General features: G+C 33.7%; 2 protein-coding genes across 2 annotated transcripts; both read left to right on the top strand.

Moving 5' to 3' along the window:
* Nucleotides 1-10,529: 10,529 nt before the first annotated feature.
* On the top strand, nt 10,530-15,737 carry LOC107787178 (uncharacterized). Its single transcript, XM_016608712.2, has 7 exons — nt 10,530-10,748; nt 12,480-12,942; nt 13,808-13,878; nt 13,993-14,086; nt 14,239-14,310; nt 14,430-14,540; nt 15,023-15,737. The coding sequence occupies exons 2-7, from the start codon at nt 12,484-12,486 to the stop codon at nt 15,482-15,484; spliced, it is 1,269 nt and encodes a 422-aa protein (XP_016464198.2). The 5' UTR covers nt 10,530-10,748; nt 12,480-12,483; the 3' UTR covers nt 15,485-15,737.
* Nucleotides 15,738-17,115: 1,378 nt separating this feature from the next.
* Nucleotides 17,116-19,618, top strand: LOC142161861 (pentatricopeptide repeat-containing protein At3g62470, mitochondrial-like). The gene has a single exon (XM_075217728.1). The coding sequence runs from the start codon at nt 17,248-17,250 to the stop codon at nt 19,324-19,326; it is 2,079 nt and encodes a 692-aa protein (XP_075073829.1). The 5' UTR covers nt 17,116-17,247; the 3' UTR covers nt 19,327-19,618.
* Nucleotides 19,619-21,075: the final 1,457 nt, after the last annotated feature.

The raw sequence follows: 21,075 nt of genomic DNA, 5'->3' as shown, positions 1-21,075 counted from the left end.
GAATAGACCATTTCTGAAAGTTGAGTGACATTTTTAGACCTTTTCCGTTCTAATAATGAATCAAAGCAGTGGAATATTTTTCATTCTCCCTTTGTTTTTAACAATTCTCATTAAAACAAAAAAAGAACTAAAAGAATGTAAGAGAATATAATAACTTCAAGTAATTAATTTTCAAATATTCCCACGTTAAACTTGTGCCATCGTGCAAAACAAGCCAGACCCACAAAATCAATAAAGAAAAAAAGGAAAAATATTTCTATCTTCTCTTTCTAAAATCCAAAGAATAAACCAAGTCTGGGGGAGAGACAAAAAGGGAGTGGGAGGGAAGAGAATTCTTATACGATTCAAAATTAGGAGTCATCGCTTTCTTTTGCTTTATTCCTTTTCAAAACTAAAGACTAATGATTTAGGCTTATCAAAATTCAAATCCAACCAACTTTTGGGCTCACTTTCTTGCTTTATTTTGTTGCCGCCGTTGACATTTCAATTTTTTCCTACCACCATCACTACGTGCTAGCCTTAAAATCCCCCCTAGGCTAATTGGTCCCATGCATATATGAAAAGGTGCAGTTTTTATTTCCTAGCACGAAGCTTCAAGGACCGACAAGCTAAGACCTCTAACTATTGAAGCCAAGAATAGTATTAAACACGTCCACAAATAAAAAGAACAAATTTGCACGAAGGCACACATTATTGCCAAAAAAAAAAGGGTCTTTAATCTAAAGGGAAATTTTATGAATAACTATATGTATTATGGATAGATTTGGAGATTTGATATATGCATTGACATTATTGTTTCGGAAATACAACCTAACAAATGTTGCCACTGCTACTACACTGTTTTTTTTGTTGTGAATCAAGCTAACTTCGTAATGGCATGTAGGCTAGAAAAGATGAATAGCGGATTGAACATAAACTATTAGGAAAGGATTTCTATCATTGGTTCATCGGAAGTCAACAAGCTTGAAAGTAGCAATGAGTGTGTGACTATAGGTTAACTAAGATTATTCCGCCAGGTAAAATGTTGGAAAGTTATACTTGGGATCCCGACTCCATTAGCACGTAGTTAAAATTAACTAAGGGTTAGAAAGAAAGAATTATGTGAATTTTGCTCAAGTATGTGTTTCTCACATATCTTCTAAATTTTTATGTCATTCCCTTTCTTCTTAGCTTTATGTTACAACTTCCTTATTATGTTAGTATTTGTTTTGTAATTTCATTTTACTGTTCAATATTATCAACCGTTTTATTGAAAAAGGGTTGTTTATTTCTAATTTGTTTCAGTTTTCATATATGTCAATTAGTAACAGATTAATACTCCTTCCGTTTCACTTTAAATGACATACTTTCCTTATTAGTCCGTTAAAAATAATGGCATATTTCTATATTCGGAAATAATTTTACTTTAAACTTTTTATTTTACCCACATTACATTTAATGTGAAGCTTTTATAGCCACCCAAATGTATGACCCCAAATTTTTTGGACCCCATATTTTAAAAGTCTTCCTTTTTTTTTTCTCTTAAACTTTGTGTCAAGTCAAACTACATCTTCTATATACATTGAAACAAAAGGAGTAGTATGTTTGGCCAAGCTTTGAAATCTAATTATTTTGAAAGTATTGTTTTCGAAAGTGCTTTTCAAAAAAGCTTTTGGAGAGAAATAGTTTGTATTTGACTAATTAATTTGAAAAGTACTTTTGAGCAGCAATTAGTATTTGGCCAAGCTTTAAATTCTACTTATTTTGAAAAATATTTTTTTTCCGAAAGTGCTTCTCAAAAAAGCTTTTGGAGAGAAGCAGTTTGTATTTGACTAATTAATTTGAAACGCGCTTTTAAGCAGCAATTAATATTTGGCCTAGCTTTTAAAAAATACTTATAAGCATATTTTTCTCAAAAGTACTTTTTAAAAATATATTTTTAGGAAGAAACTACTTTTTTTTGTTTTGCTTCTCAAAACTGCTTTTACTTCTAGTCAGAAGTATTTATTTTTCTTTTAAAAACTTGAACAAATACTTTAATTTAAAAATAAAAAAACTTGGTATTAATAAATAGTTAAAGGAATGAGTATTCTTCCGGAGAAGAGCTACCGCCACGCCATTGTCTCAAATAGAAAGGACCATCCAAATAAAATAATCCGCAAAAATCTGGCTACACTTTTCAGGTTGGGAAAAATAGTGCAAGAATTGAATTCTTTCCATAAATGTCGCGCATCCAGATTTTAGACTAGTGTACCAATTTGGTCAAAATACTTCCATTCAAATGTTATTAGAAAGTCAATACTGTCTTTAAAATTTGGATATATTCTATAACGTGTTTGCTTTCATATTACGAAACCATACTTGTTGATAAGCTTTTGAAAGTTATAAAAAAGATATTTTATGGAACGTTCTTTCTTAAGCAGGAGATAAATCCCGGATTTAATAGCTACAACATAATTTGGTTATTTAAGTAATATATAAGCATATATTTAACCAAAAAGAAAAACGGCCATGTTATGACCCAAATTTTTCTTATTAATTTATTATTACTTAACCAGCAAAATATGTCACTCCATTTGATTCGCATAACCACACATTTAGGACAAGGAAAGAGTGGACAAGTCAGGTCACGAGGATTAGCAAATCTTGCTATGGACTCCAATATTTGACTACCCAATGAAAAAAGACATAATTTGAATCACCTATTGCGACTTTAATATTTTTGTCTTCTTTTCCCCTTCAACGTTTAAGAGTTAAATGCTCTCACTTAAAAATGACCCTACACAGACTACCATTTAATCAATTTATTTATGATCAACAGACATTTCATCTTACGTAATTAATCAAATTATTATGATCAAGACTTAAGTGATCTTACGTAATTAATCACTTTAATACTTAGTATCCTAACACAAACCGTGCAAGCAATCTATATATTTTTCTTGATTAATCACTATCCTACCGGCAATTTTCTGAGTGGACCCTAATTTCTTTTCCTTCTTAGTATTCTTCTTTGTCTTACAGGATAAGAATGTGGACCATATCATATTAGGTACAATTACATGTTGTATTTACATTATGTAATGACTTTTCATTTTGATTCTTTATATTTAATCCTTAAAAACTTATTCATACCAGGTGTTTACACCAAACTAATAGATACATGGCATGTGTTTTGTATATGAACTTCAATCTTTTAACCATGATAAATTATATGCATTTTCGTCTAATCAAATTAATTAACTATAGTGAATTAATATAGTTTGGAGTAAACACCTTTCTCTGTCAAAATTGATGGATTAACACATTAAAGAGTTCACTAGAATTAAGGATAAAAGCTCTACTCAACTGCTTAATCTCGCTAAATTTTTATTTGTATATAAAAAGTACAAATCTTTTCTTTTTTCTCAATAAAAGTAAAAATATCTTCACATGATTTTTTAAAACATCTCGTCCCTGGATAAATGAAATTGTATGATTTGTTGGTATCATTAATAAATAATAATGCAAAATCAAAGATTTCTTTGTGATCCTTTTTTTTTTTTTTTTTGTCTTTTGTGAAAGACAAAGTGTCTCTTGAGGGAATTATAAAGAGCTAGTAAAAGGGAGTGCACACATAAAAAATTGATCTTAACAATTTGCACTTTAATCGAGGCAAAATTGCTTTAAAGATAATGACTTAATACGACATTATTTCGATAAGTTATCTCTATTTCCTTCTTGTTCTTGGTCAATATTACCAATTATTTTTCCAACATGATTGTCCTTGTAAAATAGCACTGCGTTCCCTTCATAAAAAAATTTATGCTTTACCGCATGGGAATAAGAAATTGATAACACGATGAACTTACATTTAAAGGAAAATGCTCAAATGTCTCTGTAAAATAACTAACAAAATACCTAATTCGGACGTTGATTTGAACCTAATTTTCAACTAGTCTTTGACGTGAGATGTTATGTCATGGATCACACATCCTATGATATGCACCATGGTGATATGACATGACCAACGTTGGAATTAATTGATTATATTTCATCATTTTCAGTTCTTAACAGCCTCATCTAACTTTTTAACATATTCTTATGACAAATCAAAACCAAAAGATTGTGAGTCTTATCATTAGCAATATTTTGATTATTTTTTCTTTTTTTGGTTTGGCCATCCAATAGCGACATTCATATCGTCTTTAAGTAAATTTTGTATGATCCATGCTTTTCGACCAAATCTAAATACCTAATAATCACACAACATTTCATTTGAAAAACTCAAACCTTCAAATCTTAATGTTCAAATTACTGCAACCGGATGCCATCAGCTGAAGTCAAATGTTTTCTTTGTGCTTTAATTTCTTTTTATTTGTGTACAAATTATTTTTGGAGGTGGGGATGGGCAACTGTCCATTCGGTTCAGTTATGAATATTATCGGTTTAACATATCGGTTATCGGTTTACAAATTTGATAAACCGATAACTGAACCGATAAGATATCGGTTATCGATCATTATCTGTTTGGTTATCGGTTTACCCGATAAGATAACTTATTCTAGAGTTAAGCAAAAAATAAAAGACAATTCACTGGAGTTAAGCAAAAAAGAGAAGAATTCACATATAGTATACTACCCATTTCTGCGTTCTGTCCAGTGGCCACAACTGGAATAGTACTAATTCTTCAATATTAGTTGTCCAAATATATTAATAATAATACAAAGTAGTAGCAGTTTCACCTTAAAATTAACAAGTCCAAACATATAGTACTATCAGTCCAAGATAAACTGGATGTTATTTGTCAAATACGTAGCCTGAAAAAAGAAACCATAGAGCAAAACCTTGATCTGTGCATGGGCAATACTGACACAGAAATGAAAAACACCTAGAAGGCAAGAAGATGTTGACCTGTTGTCAAAGCTCAGCGTACTATACAGAAGAATAATATTCAAAAATATACCCGAAACTGACGAAGATTGTCGATTGAGAATTGATGAGTGCGAAGAAAAATTGCTAGTAGGTATAGGTTGCACAATGTGAGCTCACAAAATTAAGAAACAAATAAAAAAATAAAGAATCATTAACAGCCAAAAATACCAATATGAAGATGAATTTTGTTATAGAAATTAAAAACTTAATATACAAGACTAAAGGCATACGCTAGGAGTAAGCAACTGAAGAGTGCGGCTGAGAAAGAATATGAGAGAATGAATTGAAGTCCAAACATATGTATATACCTAAGGGTAAAGTCGTAATTTTATTAATTCTTATTGGGTTATCGGTTAACCCATTAACAAAATTGGCAAACCAAGGCCCTAACCGATAACCCAATAGTGAAAAATTCTAAACCGTTATCGAACCGTTAACCCGATAACCCGATACCGATAACCCAATAAACAATTAATGGTTCGGGTTATCGGTTTTAACTGAAGGATAGTTTGTTATAAAAGTTAGAAAGCATGTTGGACTTGTTCCACATCGGTAGTGAAAGGCCACTTTTGGTGCCTTTTAAGTCTTTGTCCTTTTATGTATTTAATTTAGAACACATACTCTTATATGTGTGAATATATATATCAAAGACTTGGACGTCAGACTTAAAATAAATAATTTAAATTTGAAATATATTTGAATAAACAGATGCGTATGTTTGTGAAAGAACATATCTTTTTGAAAAAGGTCCGATTGTTGCTTTATAAATAAAAGTTCTTTCAACAAAGTGGATATAGAAAAATCTTCAAGTATATTCTTGGCTTGTTGTATCCCGAAGAAGATTATTTCCCAAAATAGAGTTTCTATTCAAATCCATACTCAACCCTTTTTTTCAGTGCAACACAGGAAAGCACCCTCTTTCACGAGAGGAAAGACCCATTCTTTATAGCCGTTACGAAAGCTCCCGAAGACAGCACACCGACATGCTAAAAATTACCTTTTGAACTTCTTCCATATTAGGAGGGGTCGTAAGCATCTTTCTCCAACTTGTATATATGCAATATCTTATTCAAGCCTTATTCAATTTTGTTCTCATGCTTGAAGCCTTATTCAATCTCGTTTTCAATAATTAATTTTTTGAACAATCTTTACAATAAAATCTAATGGTTCATTTTCAACATTGGTTTTAGCACTACTTACATACGGAGAGAGAGTATAATAGTATATGGCTGTTTGGTCATGATTGCACTTGTAATTGAGTGAAATTTTTGAGCGGAAGTTTAGCTATCAATATTTACAAATATAAACATAAATATATGAAAATATTGTAGTAACTTTTTTGGCAAATAAATATGTCAAAGCACAACTAGTCCAAATGGAGGGTATAGTGTCATTGAAACCACTAGAATATAGGCTTCTAAAGCATCTCCGACAAAATGCCAGGAGCAAGAAAAGATGAGAGGCTCAGAGGCTAAGGTGTAACTTTGTCAAAAACCAAAACAACAAAAAGCAAAAATCTCATACTACTCCTACTAGATTCCTCCCCCCATACCCTTCTCTGCCACTACCAATTAGCTTACCTTTCAACTCACCCCACCGCTTACTACCCCACCCCTATCCATGTGGATACCCCTCAGACTTGGGTAAAATGAAATGAAAACAAAAATACGATTTTTCATATTTTATAATTTCGTCAAATATTATGCTATGGTCCTCTTTTGTGTTTAGTAAGGACGTTAATATTAGTTATAGTTAACGAAGGTAATTACTGTTAGAACCAACAATACTTTGGAGATGAACACCGTCATTTTTATCCAAAATCTATCATTTCAAATCATCAAGAATAGAACTGAATGCGGAAGCGTACCTGAATCCATAAGAACCGGTGAAACTTGTCGTTTTTGCATTTGGTGGTCTTCCAAACCAAGAAGTATGAATTGTTCAGAAGACGACTATCACTTTTCTAACGATGAGATACTAGAAAAGAACTCTACATCTTATTTGGGAACCATAACCCTATTTGTAGATACACACAATTTATATAATGAGACTTTTTCCTTCTTATACCATATATGAAACCTTATTACCAAAAATGTGCATAGTTTCATATTTACCCGTCATGTTTACAGTTATTCTACAATTATTATACCATTCATTAAATACTAATTATTAGGAGCTGATTCCTTCCTAATTAGGCGCGCTACAAATCAGGAACAGAATATTCTAATTGATTTAGCGACCTTCAAATCAAAATTTGAAACGCAAATCCTATATCTTCAATTTAAAATCAAATTACATGGACTCTTTTCTGCAAAAACTCTGTTCTTCAATATTTTTCCTTAAGCCACAAATCAAAAAAAGACAAAATCGTCAACAAATTCGAATCAAATTTTAGAAATCAGTTCTGCAAAAGCTCAGTTCGTCGACATTCTCTCTACTTCTCTCTCTATTTCTCAATCGCAAATTTCAGTAATACAAAGCAAATGAAAAGAGAACAACAATTCCATCATTGACAGCCATTAAAAAACTTGAAAGCTTTGAATTCAAATTTGGATTTTCAAAAATTATTATTTGTTTGGATTGGGTGTTGTTGAAAATAATCGGGAATATGGTTTGGAGTTTATATCTCAATTTTGAGGAGTTTTGGTGAAGATTAGACTTGGTTTTGACTGAATTTCAGATTGAAACTCGAAGAAGAAGAAGACATATTGCAAAAATTGTAGATAAATTGTAGATTATTTGTATTCTGATTATAGATGCTTTATTTTCTGTTTTCACAAATAAAAAACGGCAAAAACTTCTACAAATCTTCTGAAAAAACGCAATTATGTCAAAAATCCCAATTATGCTACAATTGAATGGGAATTGGGATATAAAAAATTCAATGTACCCAGTTTGTAGATATTTTGTAGATAAATTGTTGATTATTTGTAAACTAATTATAGATGCTTTGTTTTCTGTTTTCACAAATCCAAAACGACTAAAACTTCTACAAATTTTTCTGCAAAAAAAAAAAGTATGCCGAAAATACCAATTAAGCTACAATTGAATGAGAATTGAGATATTAAAATTCAATGTACCCAGTAGATATTTTGTAGATAAATTATAGATTATTTGTATTCTAATTGTAGATTATGTCAAAAATACCTATACACTACCACATTTATAGTGGTAGGACTGACTAAAATGCACATAAGGAGGGCAGCTGATAAAAAAAAGGGCAAAGTGGTTCTTAAGAGCAAGTGCATTCTTGTTGGCAAAGTGTAACGGAAGGTAAAAGTAAGCAATAGTCGATAGTTCAGGTGCAAATTTGGAACTTTTTACTAATTACATATCATTGGTATCGATGTCAGTTCGTCTCTTGAATGCTTCTAGTCTCTCAGAGAGAAACAAAAATGCCTCATAGGAACGAATCATCAATTGAGAATTATTTTTCTGAAGACTTCCCCAGGCAGCTTTGCTGAGATTTGACGACGTAAGCAATAACCACCTGTTCTATCAGAGAAAGAAAGCATGGGTGAGGGTGAGGGTTTCGGAGAGAGAAATGTGGGAGGGGTGGGATATACGGTACCTTGAATTAAGGAGGGATATACGCTACATTAATTGTACCCTTAAAATACACTATGGTACAAAATTGGTAATTTGGTATACTAAGTGTAATTAAGTCAAACCTTAAACATTGAGGGTAATAAGGTTTCCGATGTAGCATAAGAATGTAAAAATTCCTTATATAATTTTAATTTAGCCCATCATTAAATTAGAATTACATCCGTTATCTACACATAAGACCCCCATACTTTCGGAGGTGTCTTATCAACTTATTTAACTTTAAACCTTAGCAGACCACTTTTATTTTGGGTCAAGCTTTTAACGATTGCAACCAATATATAATTATTCTTAATAAAAAAAATATATATGCAAGTCCATAAACTCTTACAATTACATGCCATAATGATTTAAAGATCACAACAATTGTCCAATCGAGCTAATGTAATACAAGTACTAGCAAAAACAAGATTATCAGTATATTATGCTATGGTCTTATTTGTTATTCATTTCTTCCTCTGGAGTTGGACATGGAAACAAACAATTCCTTTTTTAGATATCAGTTTTGATGAGCTTATAAATTTTGTGTTTTTGTTGTGATGTTGAGCTGAAATTAAATATAATGTCAATTGATTTGAGGTAACAATACTTGAAATGTGTTATAATGAAATCGAGATGATGTATGTCAAGAATATCATTTTGTTGCGTGACTATGGGTATATACAATTAATTAAATTTTTAACACCTTTATACTAAAGAAAAAAGTATAATGTTATAAAATATACATGGATTTGGATTAACAGGTGAAAATTACTCGATCACTCATATAAATTATTGAGGATTAAAGAATATGTATTTGTGTGAAAATATCAAGTTAAATTGTAAATGTTGATATTTTTCAACCTAATTGTTAATCGAATCTTTCAGCTATTGAATTCATTAGTTCCGCTGCTCATTATTCATATATAGCCGTTATTTTAATTAATAATTAGTCCAAATTTTTTAAATCATGAACGCTCAACTATTTTTAATCTGGAATTGATATTAAGATTGGACTAATATTGTTGATCACGACTTGCTAACAAATGTTCTGTTATTGACTCTTATTCTCATTTTGGACTAATATTGTTAGTCACGACTCGTTAAGAATATCTTGATTCGAAAAAATCAAAAAACGATAAAAACATTAAAAATTGATAAAGTTAAAAGCTATCCAACTAGCTTTAAGCACTGATTCAACAAGGATAGCTTTATTGAACTGCTCCCCTTTGGTTGAAAACTTAAGAAAGAGATGGAAAAGGGAGGGATTACTGTTTTAAATTTGAAAATCCCTAATAAAATTTTAAAATTAAAATATTATACTACATTTTTCCTAGCCCCACTTTCGTATGAAACCTAACATTAAAATGCGGTCAACCACCAAAAATAAAGGACAAAAGTTAAATTCTCATTTCCTTTTCCCTCCAATAAATTACAAAATTGATATTAAAGGGGGACAAACAAAATACATACGATATGTTAATCTATTTCAGATTGTGGTGAAATAATAATTAGGGATATTATCATTTTTAATCCGCGCTAGAAATTATTTATATTTGGTAGTCAAAAGAATATATAAAATTTATATAATTTTTGTATATATAACATACAGAATGTATATATGTACAAAAAATATACATATTTTATATAGTTTTTCAGCTATTATTTTTACTAACGGTTATACAGTATTATTTTTCCTAATAAATACTTCTCTTTATAAATATCAAGTCATAAAAATGAAATTCTCTTTATTAAGAGCGATTTATTTATTAGATAAAAATTTTCCACACGCATTTAAATTAATTGGCTTTCAAAAAAAAAAAACCAAAAACAATTGAGATTTTTTTAATTTAAAATTAGCATTGTTACTCCTGTGCAGGCAACTGCCCGACATTAACGGCGTAGAGACTTGAGATTGACCAGATAAATTTAGAGGAAAGAGAAAGAAAAATGGAACAAACAGAAAAAATTAAATAAAAAATAAAAACAAAAAGGTTAAAAAAGTGAGAGAAGGAGAAAGAAAAGGACAGACAGTAGGGGGCACCAATAGTCATAACCATCATACATAAAAAAGTAAACATTAAACATTTTGATAGTTTACAGAGAGAAAAAAAGAAAGGAAAAAAAAGAGAGAGAAAGAAGAAGAAGAAGAAGAAGAAGAAGAAGAGAGTTGGGTTCACGTTTGTGGGTTTTCCTGTGTGTGTGTGTGTGTTGGTTTGAAGAGATCTCTTTCAGATCAGAAGCTCAAACGGTCACAAAAAGACAACCTCGTAAGGATTTATTTTGTTTTCGATCTGCATGTTTTGTGTTTTTGAATATTTTTGCCCCCATTCTTTTTCTTTTTGTTGTTTCTTTGGTGGGGTTGTTTCAGCTTAGCTTCTCAGGCCACAAGACTTTAGCTTTGGTAATTATTTGTTGGTTTGCTGCGTTCTTCTTTCTTTGTTTCTCTTTGTGTTGGCCTCTTTTATCTGGGTGTTTGAGTTTTTGTGGTAAAGATTGAACTTTTTTTGCTCAAAATGTTGGAAAATGGACGTGGGGATTGGAAATGAGGGATTTTAGGGTGATTGTCTTGTTCTTTGAGCTACTATTTGTTTGTGGGTTTGAGAATTTTGTTCCTTTTTTTTTTCTTGGGTGTTTGAGCTGTGAGAATTTGGCCTTTATGTGGCTATTCCTTTTTTTTTGGACTCAGAAAAGTTTGAAATTTATTTATTTGTTATGGGATTTGAGCATTTTGGTGCATATGTAGGAGGAATTGTGGGTACTGGATTTGGCTTGATTCATTTTATTATTATTTATTTTTCATTTTTAATTGGTTTTCAAAGGTGGGATGTGTTTGTCCATGTCTAGTGTAGGGATTTTGAAGCTATATTTTCTGTTGGTTAGAAGTTTACTTCTTTTTTCCCCCAAATTTTCAAATTTGTGATGGATTTGAGCATTTGGGTCTCCAAATTTAGATTGCCATTTACACATTTATTTCTTATATTTATCTTTCTTTCGTCCGCCCTGAGCTTCGTGATTTGTCTGTATATTTTCCTTATGCAAGATTGTCAGATTCAAAGATTAGTTTTTTGAATTCTAAGGTGGTTAAGATATTCTCCTGATCTCTCTCTCTCAAGTTCTTTCCCTTCTAAGTCTGTAAAATTTCCGGTTGTAAGTTACTTTTGGGGATTTCCAACCTTCTATTTTACTGCCTTTTGCTCTACCTCAAACACTTTGTTTGACTGGCCCCGTCATTTTCGTAGAGACTAGATTCTTTCAAATGTAAAGTTGGTCACTGCATAATTACTAATTCCTGATTTGAGGGGAAAAGAACTTTCTTGACTTATTAACAATGTCTTTCTTTTTAGAAATTTAATCTTACTATAAGTAGATACTAATTTTTGGGAGTGGTTTACTTAGAGGAAATAAATAAACGATTGAGATAAAAGAGCAAGTTGCTGGAGATTCCCGTTGTTTTGTTATTTCTTGGCAGCACTTTTGCCTTCATGCTTCTTACTGTCCTAACTGTGATTACTACATAGAAGGAAATATTTTGATTGATCAGCTGAACGCTACATGTGCTCCGAAAGCTCTATATGTTTTTCTCTGGACTAAGATCTGAGCTTGTGATAGTATCACTTGGTTTGCTGAATGAGATGATCTCCTCACCTAAAGCTTAAGCTAGTATTAGATAGAGAATGCATTTAATGTGCCAAATGTTGAATACTGTGACATCATTCTGGGAAACGTTGGAATAAAAATACTTGTCTGACTTGTGTGATACTGTTGCACTTCATAACTTTTAGATTTTCAACCGGACCTCGATTCTGCTTTTCTTTTGGGGTTTGCAATGTATGTTTTAGGTTTCTATTTTATTTTTTTGTTTAGTAATTTATCTTTTTGGGTTTGTGATCAAACAATTAGAAATGTTGAATGACCTTATTTCTGCTTGTCATGCAAACCTTTCATTTGAGGAAATGCATTTTGAATCTTTTATTCTGTTTATTTATCCTTTTTTGCAGGTAAATGGGGAGGGACATTACAGGTTTACGCAATGCTGACAGGAGACCTAATGTTAAGCCAAATGGTGTCACAGTTCATGTTGCGCCCAGAATTGCCAAGGAAAGGGTTGAAGCAAAGGACTATGAGGCAGAGGATCACACTGCAAAAGACACACACGTGGAGGAATCCCATGAGAAGCAGGATGTACTATCTGTGAAAAGCACCAACTGTGAACCTGATACGACTGAGGGAAAAATTACAAAGACTGAGGCTGTGAAGTCCAGTGACAAGAAGTTGGGCTCGCCATTGAAGCCTTACTCTGATTCTTCTGCAGCAACTGAAAGTCTAGCACCCCCGGTCATGAATTCATCAGGGAATGAACCTGAAAATCATGAAAATGGCACTCAGACGGTTGATGCTGGATCTAACTGTTCATCAAAGTCCAACGATCTGCACTCTCCTATGACTTCCCAAAAATTTCATGTAAGATTTTGTTTACTTTTATTTAACACTTTAACGATCCTGAAGATGCCGCAAACCTTATAAGCTGGAGCTCTTCTTTATTTTCCACAGTTTAAAAGATAACATTTGAAAAGGGATGTGAATTTTATTTGCAGCTGAAAGATGTCCGGAAACTGCTTGCTTGTATCTGACAATCTTTGAACCAGCCTAACATCCAGACTTTATATTTTGTTACTGTAGGTTTTGGTTATGGTGGTTTTGGGTGGGGTGGGGATTGAATAGCCTGGAACGAGTTGATGCTTATTGGAAAACTTCTCACTCCTCATAATTATGTTCAAGATTTAAATTCTATGATGCTGGGTCGATGCTCAGTGGAAACTCCAACCACATTACTATTTAAACGTGATAGTCTTAATTCTGATGTTGATATCACAGTAGCACTAAATGGAAACCTTCAGCGACTTACAACATGATTTTTCCCATAATTAGATGGATCAATTTCGGGTTGGAACTCTTCAGGCTTAAATTCTGTGATGCTGATATGAGAGTAGCACTAAATGGGACCTTCAACAAATTATTACTTGGCTTTTGCCGAAAAGTAGGTTGATCAATTTTGGTTTGCAACCTGAATGAGTTAGTCACTGAACGAAGAAGTTGGCTGTGGCAAGCAGAATGATTATTTGCTGCAATCAGAGATGAATACATCTTTAATATCTTGATTGAAATTTTCAGGCTTCCATACTACTTCACATATTCCAGTGTTTTATTGTCATTATTTTACACCCTTCATAACTCTGTAGATAATACTTGTAGTCTCTGATGTCATGTAATTCTTGTGCCCTGATGGTCAGACCACTGATTTTGAGAGTTATTCATCTTGTTGCAGCAAAATTCTCCCATGATGTCAAGGAAACTGCGGATTCTGGATGAAGACGATAACTGGTCCTTGGCTTCCTCGTATCCTCTTGTTGGCCTTCTAGTCCTCTTTTTGCAGACTTTAATTTATCATAAAAAAAACTCTCTGTTTTCAATTTCTTGTTCTTCTGGGAAAATCTTCCTTATCTTTCATAGAACTGCAGCTTCTGTGCGGACAGTTAAGTCCAAGATTACTGTTCCTGTAGCTCCATCATTTAAATGTTCTGAACGCTCAGAGAGACGTAGAGAGGTATTTTCCTGAACGTTCAAACGCAATTTTTGTTTCAACCTCCTTACAAGCCCCCTCTCCCTCTCCCTCTCCCTTATTCATATTAACTTGTAGTTGTGCTTTTGTTTTCCGAACAAATGATGCTATCCCATTCTTTTTCATTTTTCCCCTAGTATTACACAAAGTTAGAGGAAAAGCACAAAGCTCTGGAGGCAGAGAAACAAGAATATGCAGCCAGAATGAAGGTATTGTAGTATGCATGTATCCTCAACCTTAACAATTGCTTAGGGGAGGGCGGAGAAAAAAATAAGACATGTTGTGAAGTAAGATACTTGACCCCTAACCTATCCTCTACAAATTCTAGGAAGAGGAAGAAGCAGCAATGAAGCAGCTTAGAAAGGCCATGGTCTACAGAGCAAATCCAGTTCCTAGTTTTTACCGTGAAGGGCCACCTCCAAAGCGTGAACTTAAAAAGGTATTCTTCACCTATATTTCCACTCTTTGTTTATTTTAAAAGTTGATTGCCTCTCTGCATGTTTTTCTTTCTACCATGTGTAAGAAACTTGCCCAATTAAGTCAAGACTCTGGCCATATAATTTGAATAATCAATTTTTAATTTTAATGCCATGTTGTAAATCACACTTCACCTAAAAAAGGAATTAATTAGATAACAACTCAAGATGCGAGTTACTGATATTAACTTTAGAATGCATGTGTACTATTTATTTGCATGTCTGTTCTATGCTCTAAAGTGTTGATGTCTGGCATAACTGAGACAACTTTGGCTCTGCAAGTGAAACATTTTTCCGTACTTTTTTTTTCATACGTAATTAGTGTTTTCTATTCCCAAGTATCAAGCTATCATGCAACAACCTTGACTTCTCTTTGGGCCTTTTCATGGTCTCCATAGAGTTTTATCTTTGTAAGTAAACAAAAATTTTACTGCTTTGCATGCAGCTGCCAGTGACTCGTGCCAAATCACCAAATCTGACCCGTAGAAAGAGCTGTAGCGATGCAGTCACACCATCTCCCGAAGAAAAGAAACCTTGTGCAAAGGTTCGTCACAGCATTGGTGTTTACAAACAAGGCAGTACTACCCCAACTACTCCCAAGAGTAAAGATCGCGTGAGTGCTCGGAATAGTAATGGAACTCCCAAAGCCAAAGAACCTACCAAATTGGTGAAAGCGAAGAAAGGATCCCCTTTAAAGGAGATGAAGGAAACTCCAATTAAGGAGATAAAGGAAACTCCAATAGCAGAGTCAAATGTAACTCCAATGAATGAGACAGAGGAAGCTCCGGTTAAGGTGACAAACGAAGCTTCTGTTAAGGAGATAAAGGAAATTCCCTCCTCAGAGATGAAGGAAACTTCTCATACAATGACAGAGCAACTGAGTGCAAATACTGCTGCTCAATCATGAACAATTAGCCTTCTTCTTTTTCATTTCCTTTTTCTTTTTCTTTGTAGTTTTTATGATCGAATCGAGATGTTCCAGGCAAGGTCAATTGGTCCACCTCTTTTCTTCTCGGCAATGACTTGTTGAAGTGATGCTTTTAATCTGTGTTGTATATTATCTGTAATTTTGATTGGTACATATGTTACATAGAAAGAGAGTGTTGGAGAACCTTTTGTTTATAAACATAATTTTAAGATAGTTTGACTGTGTTGTGTTACTGGTTCCTTGCCCCATCTTTTGAGTGACTGCTACTCTTATATATTTGCCAAAAGATGGGTGGACAGTTTGTGCTCAAGGGCACTCGGTAAGTGAATTGCTGTTTCTAGTCTCTCTTTTGTTCAAAGAAAAAACTGTTAGTTTGTATTAAACAGATGCATGCAATGTTTGTATTAAATGGATGAATGCATGACATATGTTTTCAAATATAGTTTTATCACTTCATCATATTCATGGTTAAGTAATACTCCAGTATTTATTTTGATTTTATCACTTAATAAGAAGCAGCCCGATGCACTAAACTCTTGCTATGCGAAAGACTATTGTATGCAGTTTTACCATGCTACGAGGTTGTTACCACTTAATCATTACAAAGAATAACACTGTTGTTTGGTTTGCAGTAACAATAAGCAAACAGTTACTTTATTCTATTATACTTGTCAAAAGAAATATTTTTGCCTATTTGGTATTAAAATGAAAAATAGGCAAGTGAAAATCATCATTTCAATCATGAAGACCGTTGCACTTGATGTTTTGTAGGACAAATTGCTCTGATGAAATGATTCTTGTTTTGACATGCTGTTATCATTTACTCCATTAAAATATAGTAAGAGCAAGCTTTTAATCTCAGAAAGTATACTTGTATCTTGGATATAAAGTAAAAGAGTATTGTGAAGAAGCAACAAGAATTTGGTGGTGGGAGCTACAATCCAATTAGCTTTTCAGCAAAAGCTATGGAATGAAGGTGCGACATAATTAGTGATAAGTTGATTTTACTAGCTTTAACACTTGAATGTATTATTGTTGTAAGATAAGCTCTTAACCACTTTTTCTTTTTCTTTTTGGATTATATGCCTAATAAGTTTGAAACTAGTGTTTGTACTTATATCCTGTTTGGCCAAAAATATCTTTTTTGTTTATTTGCTCAAAATGCTTCCTCCCCCAAAGTTAAAGTATTTGATCAAGTTAAAAAAAAATATTTTTGAGTAGACACAAAAGTAGTTTTTGAGAATCATAAAAAAACTGCTTTCAAAAAATACTTTTGAGAGAATTTTAAAAGCACTTTTTAAAAGTTTGGATAAACACTAATTGCTACTCGAAAATATTTTCAAATTAATTAACCAAACACAAATAATTTCACGCATTTCTTTTTTAGCAAAATACTTTTCAATATAAGCTTATTTTAGAATTTTGGCAGACATGCTATTAGAAAAATCAGTCATTTTATCTGCTTAAACTAAGTTAATCTATTTCTACAAAATTTGTTCAATTTGACTGGTTTCAAAATATGTATTCCTCTAATTTTGCTTAAAGAATATGTAATTAATGTCCAAATTAATTTGGTAGAATAAGACAATGTACAAATTACATTGCACGAGCTACAACTCTCACAAAGCATAACCGGCCCTTCCCCCAGTACCGTAGAAGCCAAATTCGCCGCTGCGATCTGCAAAACCAGCGCATAAATCTCATCTGAGTGGCAAAGCTTTTCCACTTTCAATGGACTCCCAATGGCTATTTCTATGAGAAATCTTGAAAAAGCTGCAATCTTTAAACCTTCTCCACACTTAATTCAACAGCTCAACTTCAATGGCGAACTCCTCAACATCGCCGCCACCCAGTTGGATGATGAACAAGCCACAAGGCTACGAGGAAAATTTGGAGAACAACAGCAAGTGTTCCTTCTTGTTGGTAGCTCTCTGCCCTTGTCTCGTTTGTTTCATTATCATACTAATTGCAGTATTCATCTTTCTCATTGTCAAGTTTCATCTTTTTTGCCACACCCCACTTCACTCGCTACTTTTCAAGAAAAGTTGTCATTGACTAATCCCAGAAAAATTTGGCCTCTTTTGCCAAAAGGGTGTTCTTTTATTACCAATATTCATCCAAATGTTCTGAGTTCAAAGTTGGATTTTAGGCAATTCAGTACATCTATTTTGCCACGCCCCACTTCCCTCTCTACTTTTAGACAAAAGTTGTCATTTAGTAATCCCAGAAAGATTTGGCCTTTTTGGTTAAAAGGGTGTTTTTATTTTAATGGTGTTCATCCAAATGTGAGATTTTTGAGGTTGAGTTGTAGGGAATTTTGTACTTATGTAGATAATGATGGTGAATTAGAAAGTGATAATGATGTTGAGAGTGAGAGTGATGAGATGGTGGGGTCGAAGGCAGATCCTAAAGAGGTGGATAGGGTGTGTAAGGTTATCGATGAGTTGTTTTCGTTAGATCGAAACATGGAGGCTGTTTTAGATGAATGTGGAATCAATTTGAGCCATGATTTGGTAGTGGATGTGTTGGAGAGGTTCAAGCATGCTAGAAAACCAGCATTCAGATTCTTTTGTTGGGCGGCCCAGAGGCCAGGTTATGCTCACAATTCAAGAACGTATAATGCAATGATGGCAATACTTGGAAAGACGAGGCAGTTTGAGACCATGGTCTCGGTTCTTGAAGAAATGGGTGAGAAAGGTTTGCTTACAATGGAGACCTTTTTGATATCCATGAAAGCATTTGCTGCAGCAAAAGAGCGGAAGAAAGCTATTGGGATTTTTGAGTTGATGAAGAAGTACAAGTTTAAAGTTGGGGTGGAGACTATCAATTGTTTGCTTGATGCCCTGGGAAGGGCAAAGCTTGGGAAAGAAGCACAGTTATTGTTTGAGAAATTGGAGCATAGATTTACACCAAATATACAAACATATACAGTTTTGCTCAATGGTTGGTGTAGGGTAAAGAATCTGATGGATGCTGGTAAAGTATGGAATGAGATGATTGATAAGGGATTTAAGCCTGATATTGTCGCCCATAACACAATGCTGGAGGGGCTGTTTAAGTGTAAAAAAAGGTCTGATGCGATCAAGCTGTTTGAGGTTATGAAAGCCAAGGGTCCATCACCTAATGCAAGAAGTTATACTATCTTGATCAGAGATTTGTGTAAGCAAGGGAAGATGGATGAAGCCATTGACTACTTTGAGGAAATGCTTAGTTCCGGAAGTGAGGCGGATGCTGCAATTTTTACCTGTTTGGTAACAGGCTTTGGAAATCAAAGGAAGATGGATAAAGTCTTTGCATTGCTGAAGGAGATGAAGGAAAAAGGATGCCCACCTGATGCACGACTGTATAATGCACTGATCAAATTAATAATAAATCGACGAATGCCAGATGATGCAGTTATTTTATATAAAAAGATGATCAGGAATGGAATACAACCAACTATTCACAGCTACAATATGTTGATGAAATCATTCTTCATGACAAAGAACTATGAGATGGGTCATGCAACTTGGGAGGAGATGAATCTGAGGGGTTGCTGTCCTGATGAAAATTCTTACACTGTTTTCATTGGAGGGCTTATAGGGCAAGGGCGATCTATGGAGGCTTGTAAATACTTGGAGGAAATGATAGACAAAGGCATGCAAGCACCTCAACTTGACTACAACAAATTCGCGGCTGATTTTTCTCGGGCTGGTAGGCCTGATATACTGGATGAGTTGGCTAAGAGGATGAAGTTCTCTGGGAAGTTTGAGGTCTCAAGTCTCTTTGCGAGGTGGGCTGAGATGATGAAGAGTAGAGTAAAGCGCAGGGATCCCAGCTGATAGTCAGTGCGCATACATTATCTATTTCATGTTCTCTATAATGCAGATAAGAGGATCACTAACCAACCAGTAGCACCTTTAACTATCAATGACAAAGGAATGTTATGTAAGGTCTGAATCATGAAAACTCATTCTTATTCCAGCTGTAAATCCCTTGTATTTCTTTTTGTATTTTTAGTATCATTAGGCTTCTTGGTAATTTAAGCATCTTTTCGCTCCTCTTATGTATTCTTTCCTCTCATTGGTGATTTTCATTCTCCTTTATAAGAACTGCATACAATTTTGATGCGCACCCCGTGGGCCCTATAGCAGCTTGCATAATTGCATTTGTACCTGCTTTCTTTTACTTCACCTCTTCGATCCCAGGGCTTGCCTGAGAAGCTTTATATTCTTGTGCAGTGGTACGTTTTCTGTACCTTCTAAAACAACAAAGGACTGAAATCATACCTTTCTTTCCAAGTTGCACTATGACAAAAAAAAGTCGCAAAGCTATATTTCAGTTGGAATCATACTGAAGTTGCTCTAAAAGGATCTCACATTTAATAAATTATAACAACAACAAAAAATTAAAACACTAAGATTGTGGATGGAGGATTACTACATTGCAAGGAGATATGTGTAGCTGCTTGAGCAAGTCCTTCCTAAGTTTTTTCAAATTTTGTCTAAAGAGAAGTCGAAGGAAAGGAGAACTAGAACAAGGAAAGGCCAGTTTGAGTCAGAAAGGCATTGATGACTCAAGGTTTATATTAGGGGAGAATAAGAGGATGAACTATCGGTTTTGGCCCAATTATCCAATTTCTCCAATATCTCCAAATAGGCATGGTTCTATAGTCAAAGTAACTTCGTCACTTTCATGTACACATTGGATGGCAACTGTTCCTCAACCAAGTACATTGCCCCGAGGAAATACAAATTGCCCTGCCATTTTCCGTCCTTTATTTCTGCCCATATTAAATGAAAGAGAAAAAAATCTTAAAAATTCCCTTTCCTTTTCCATCTATTCTTTGGTTCCAAAGAGAGCATTTGGTAGTTTCTATTCATTTCCCTATATAAGCTGCCTACTCTTTCTGCGGGGAACATTTTAAGTTTTCAACTTGTAACAATATTTAAGTTGAATGTGAAGTTGCTATGATCAGGGAGTAGTCGTAGCTGTGTCTCTACTTGGATGTTAACTTATCTCATGAAAACTTCAGTTTATCCTCTGAAGCAAAGTTGTACAGAGTTCCATAGCTGATCAGAACTTGCAAAATATTTAAGTTGAATATGCAGTAGCCAGATTCTGTTGCACCATACATGGTTCATAAACAAATATCAATCTACTATGCGATCAGAGGTTGCACAAGCGGCAGTCAATAATGTGTTATGCTGGATTATACTAATCACTTAAGCACATGCTCACATATAGCAATGGAGCTGAGATCACATTAATATTTCTTTGCTGCTTTGGTTTGTTGTTTTATTTTTCTTTAATTTAGTACATTGAAGTAGTAGTGGTGGCTTCCTTTGTGAGATATACAAGAAAGGAGATTGATTCTATCGTATCTGTAAATGAATACATCCAATCTGCAATGTCGGAAAGATTGCTTTACTTTAGAGAAAGTGGGCAAATGCAAATAAAGGTTTTTGAAAAAGTAAAAAAGCACAGTCAACTCCGTTTCCCTTCAACAACTCTGTAATTGTTGTCTATGACAGTTTTAAGATACTACAACTTCTCTCTCTCTCTCTTTTTTTTTTCTTTTTTGGTAAAGA

The sequence above is a fragment of the Nicotiana tabacum genome, chromosome 7 (assembly GCF_000715075.1).
Source record: "Nicotiana tabacum cultivar K326 chromosome 7, ASM71507v2, whole genome shotgun sequence".
Taxonomy (NCBI): Eukaryota; Viridiplantae; Streptophyta; class Magnoliopsida; order Solanales; family Solanaceae; genus Nicotiana; species Nicotiana tabacum.
The sequence above is the reverse complement of the archived record's forward strand: the minus strand, read 5'-3'. Positions and strand labels throughout refer to the sequence as shown.

Excerpts from the sequence above, each read along its gene's own strand:
- LOC107787178 (XM_016608712.2), top strand. The coding sequence starts at position 12,484 with ATGGGGAGGGACATTACAGGTTTACGCAATGCTGACAGGAGACCTAAT. Across the intron at positions 14,087-14,238 it reads GCTCAGAGAGACGTAGAGAG|TATTACACAAAGTTAGAGGA; the intron begins GTATTTTCCTGA and ends TTTTTCCCCTAG. Across the intron at positions 14,311-14,429 it reads AATATGCAGCCAGAATGAAG|GAAGAGGAAGAAGCAGCAAT; the intron begins GTATTGTAGTAT and ends TACAAATTCTAG.
- LOC142161861 (XM_075217728.1), top strand. The coding sequence starts at position 17,248 with ATGGCTATTTCTATGAGAAATCTTGAAAAAGCTGCAATCTTTAAACCT.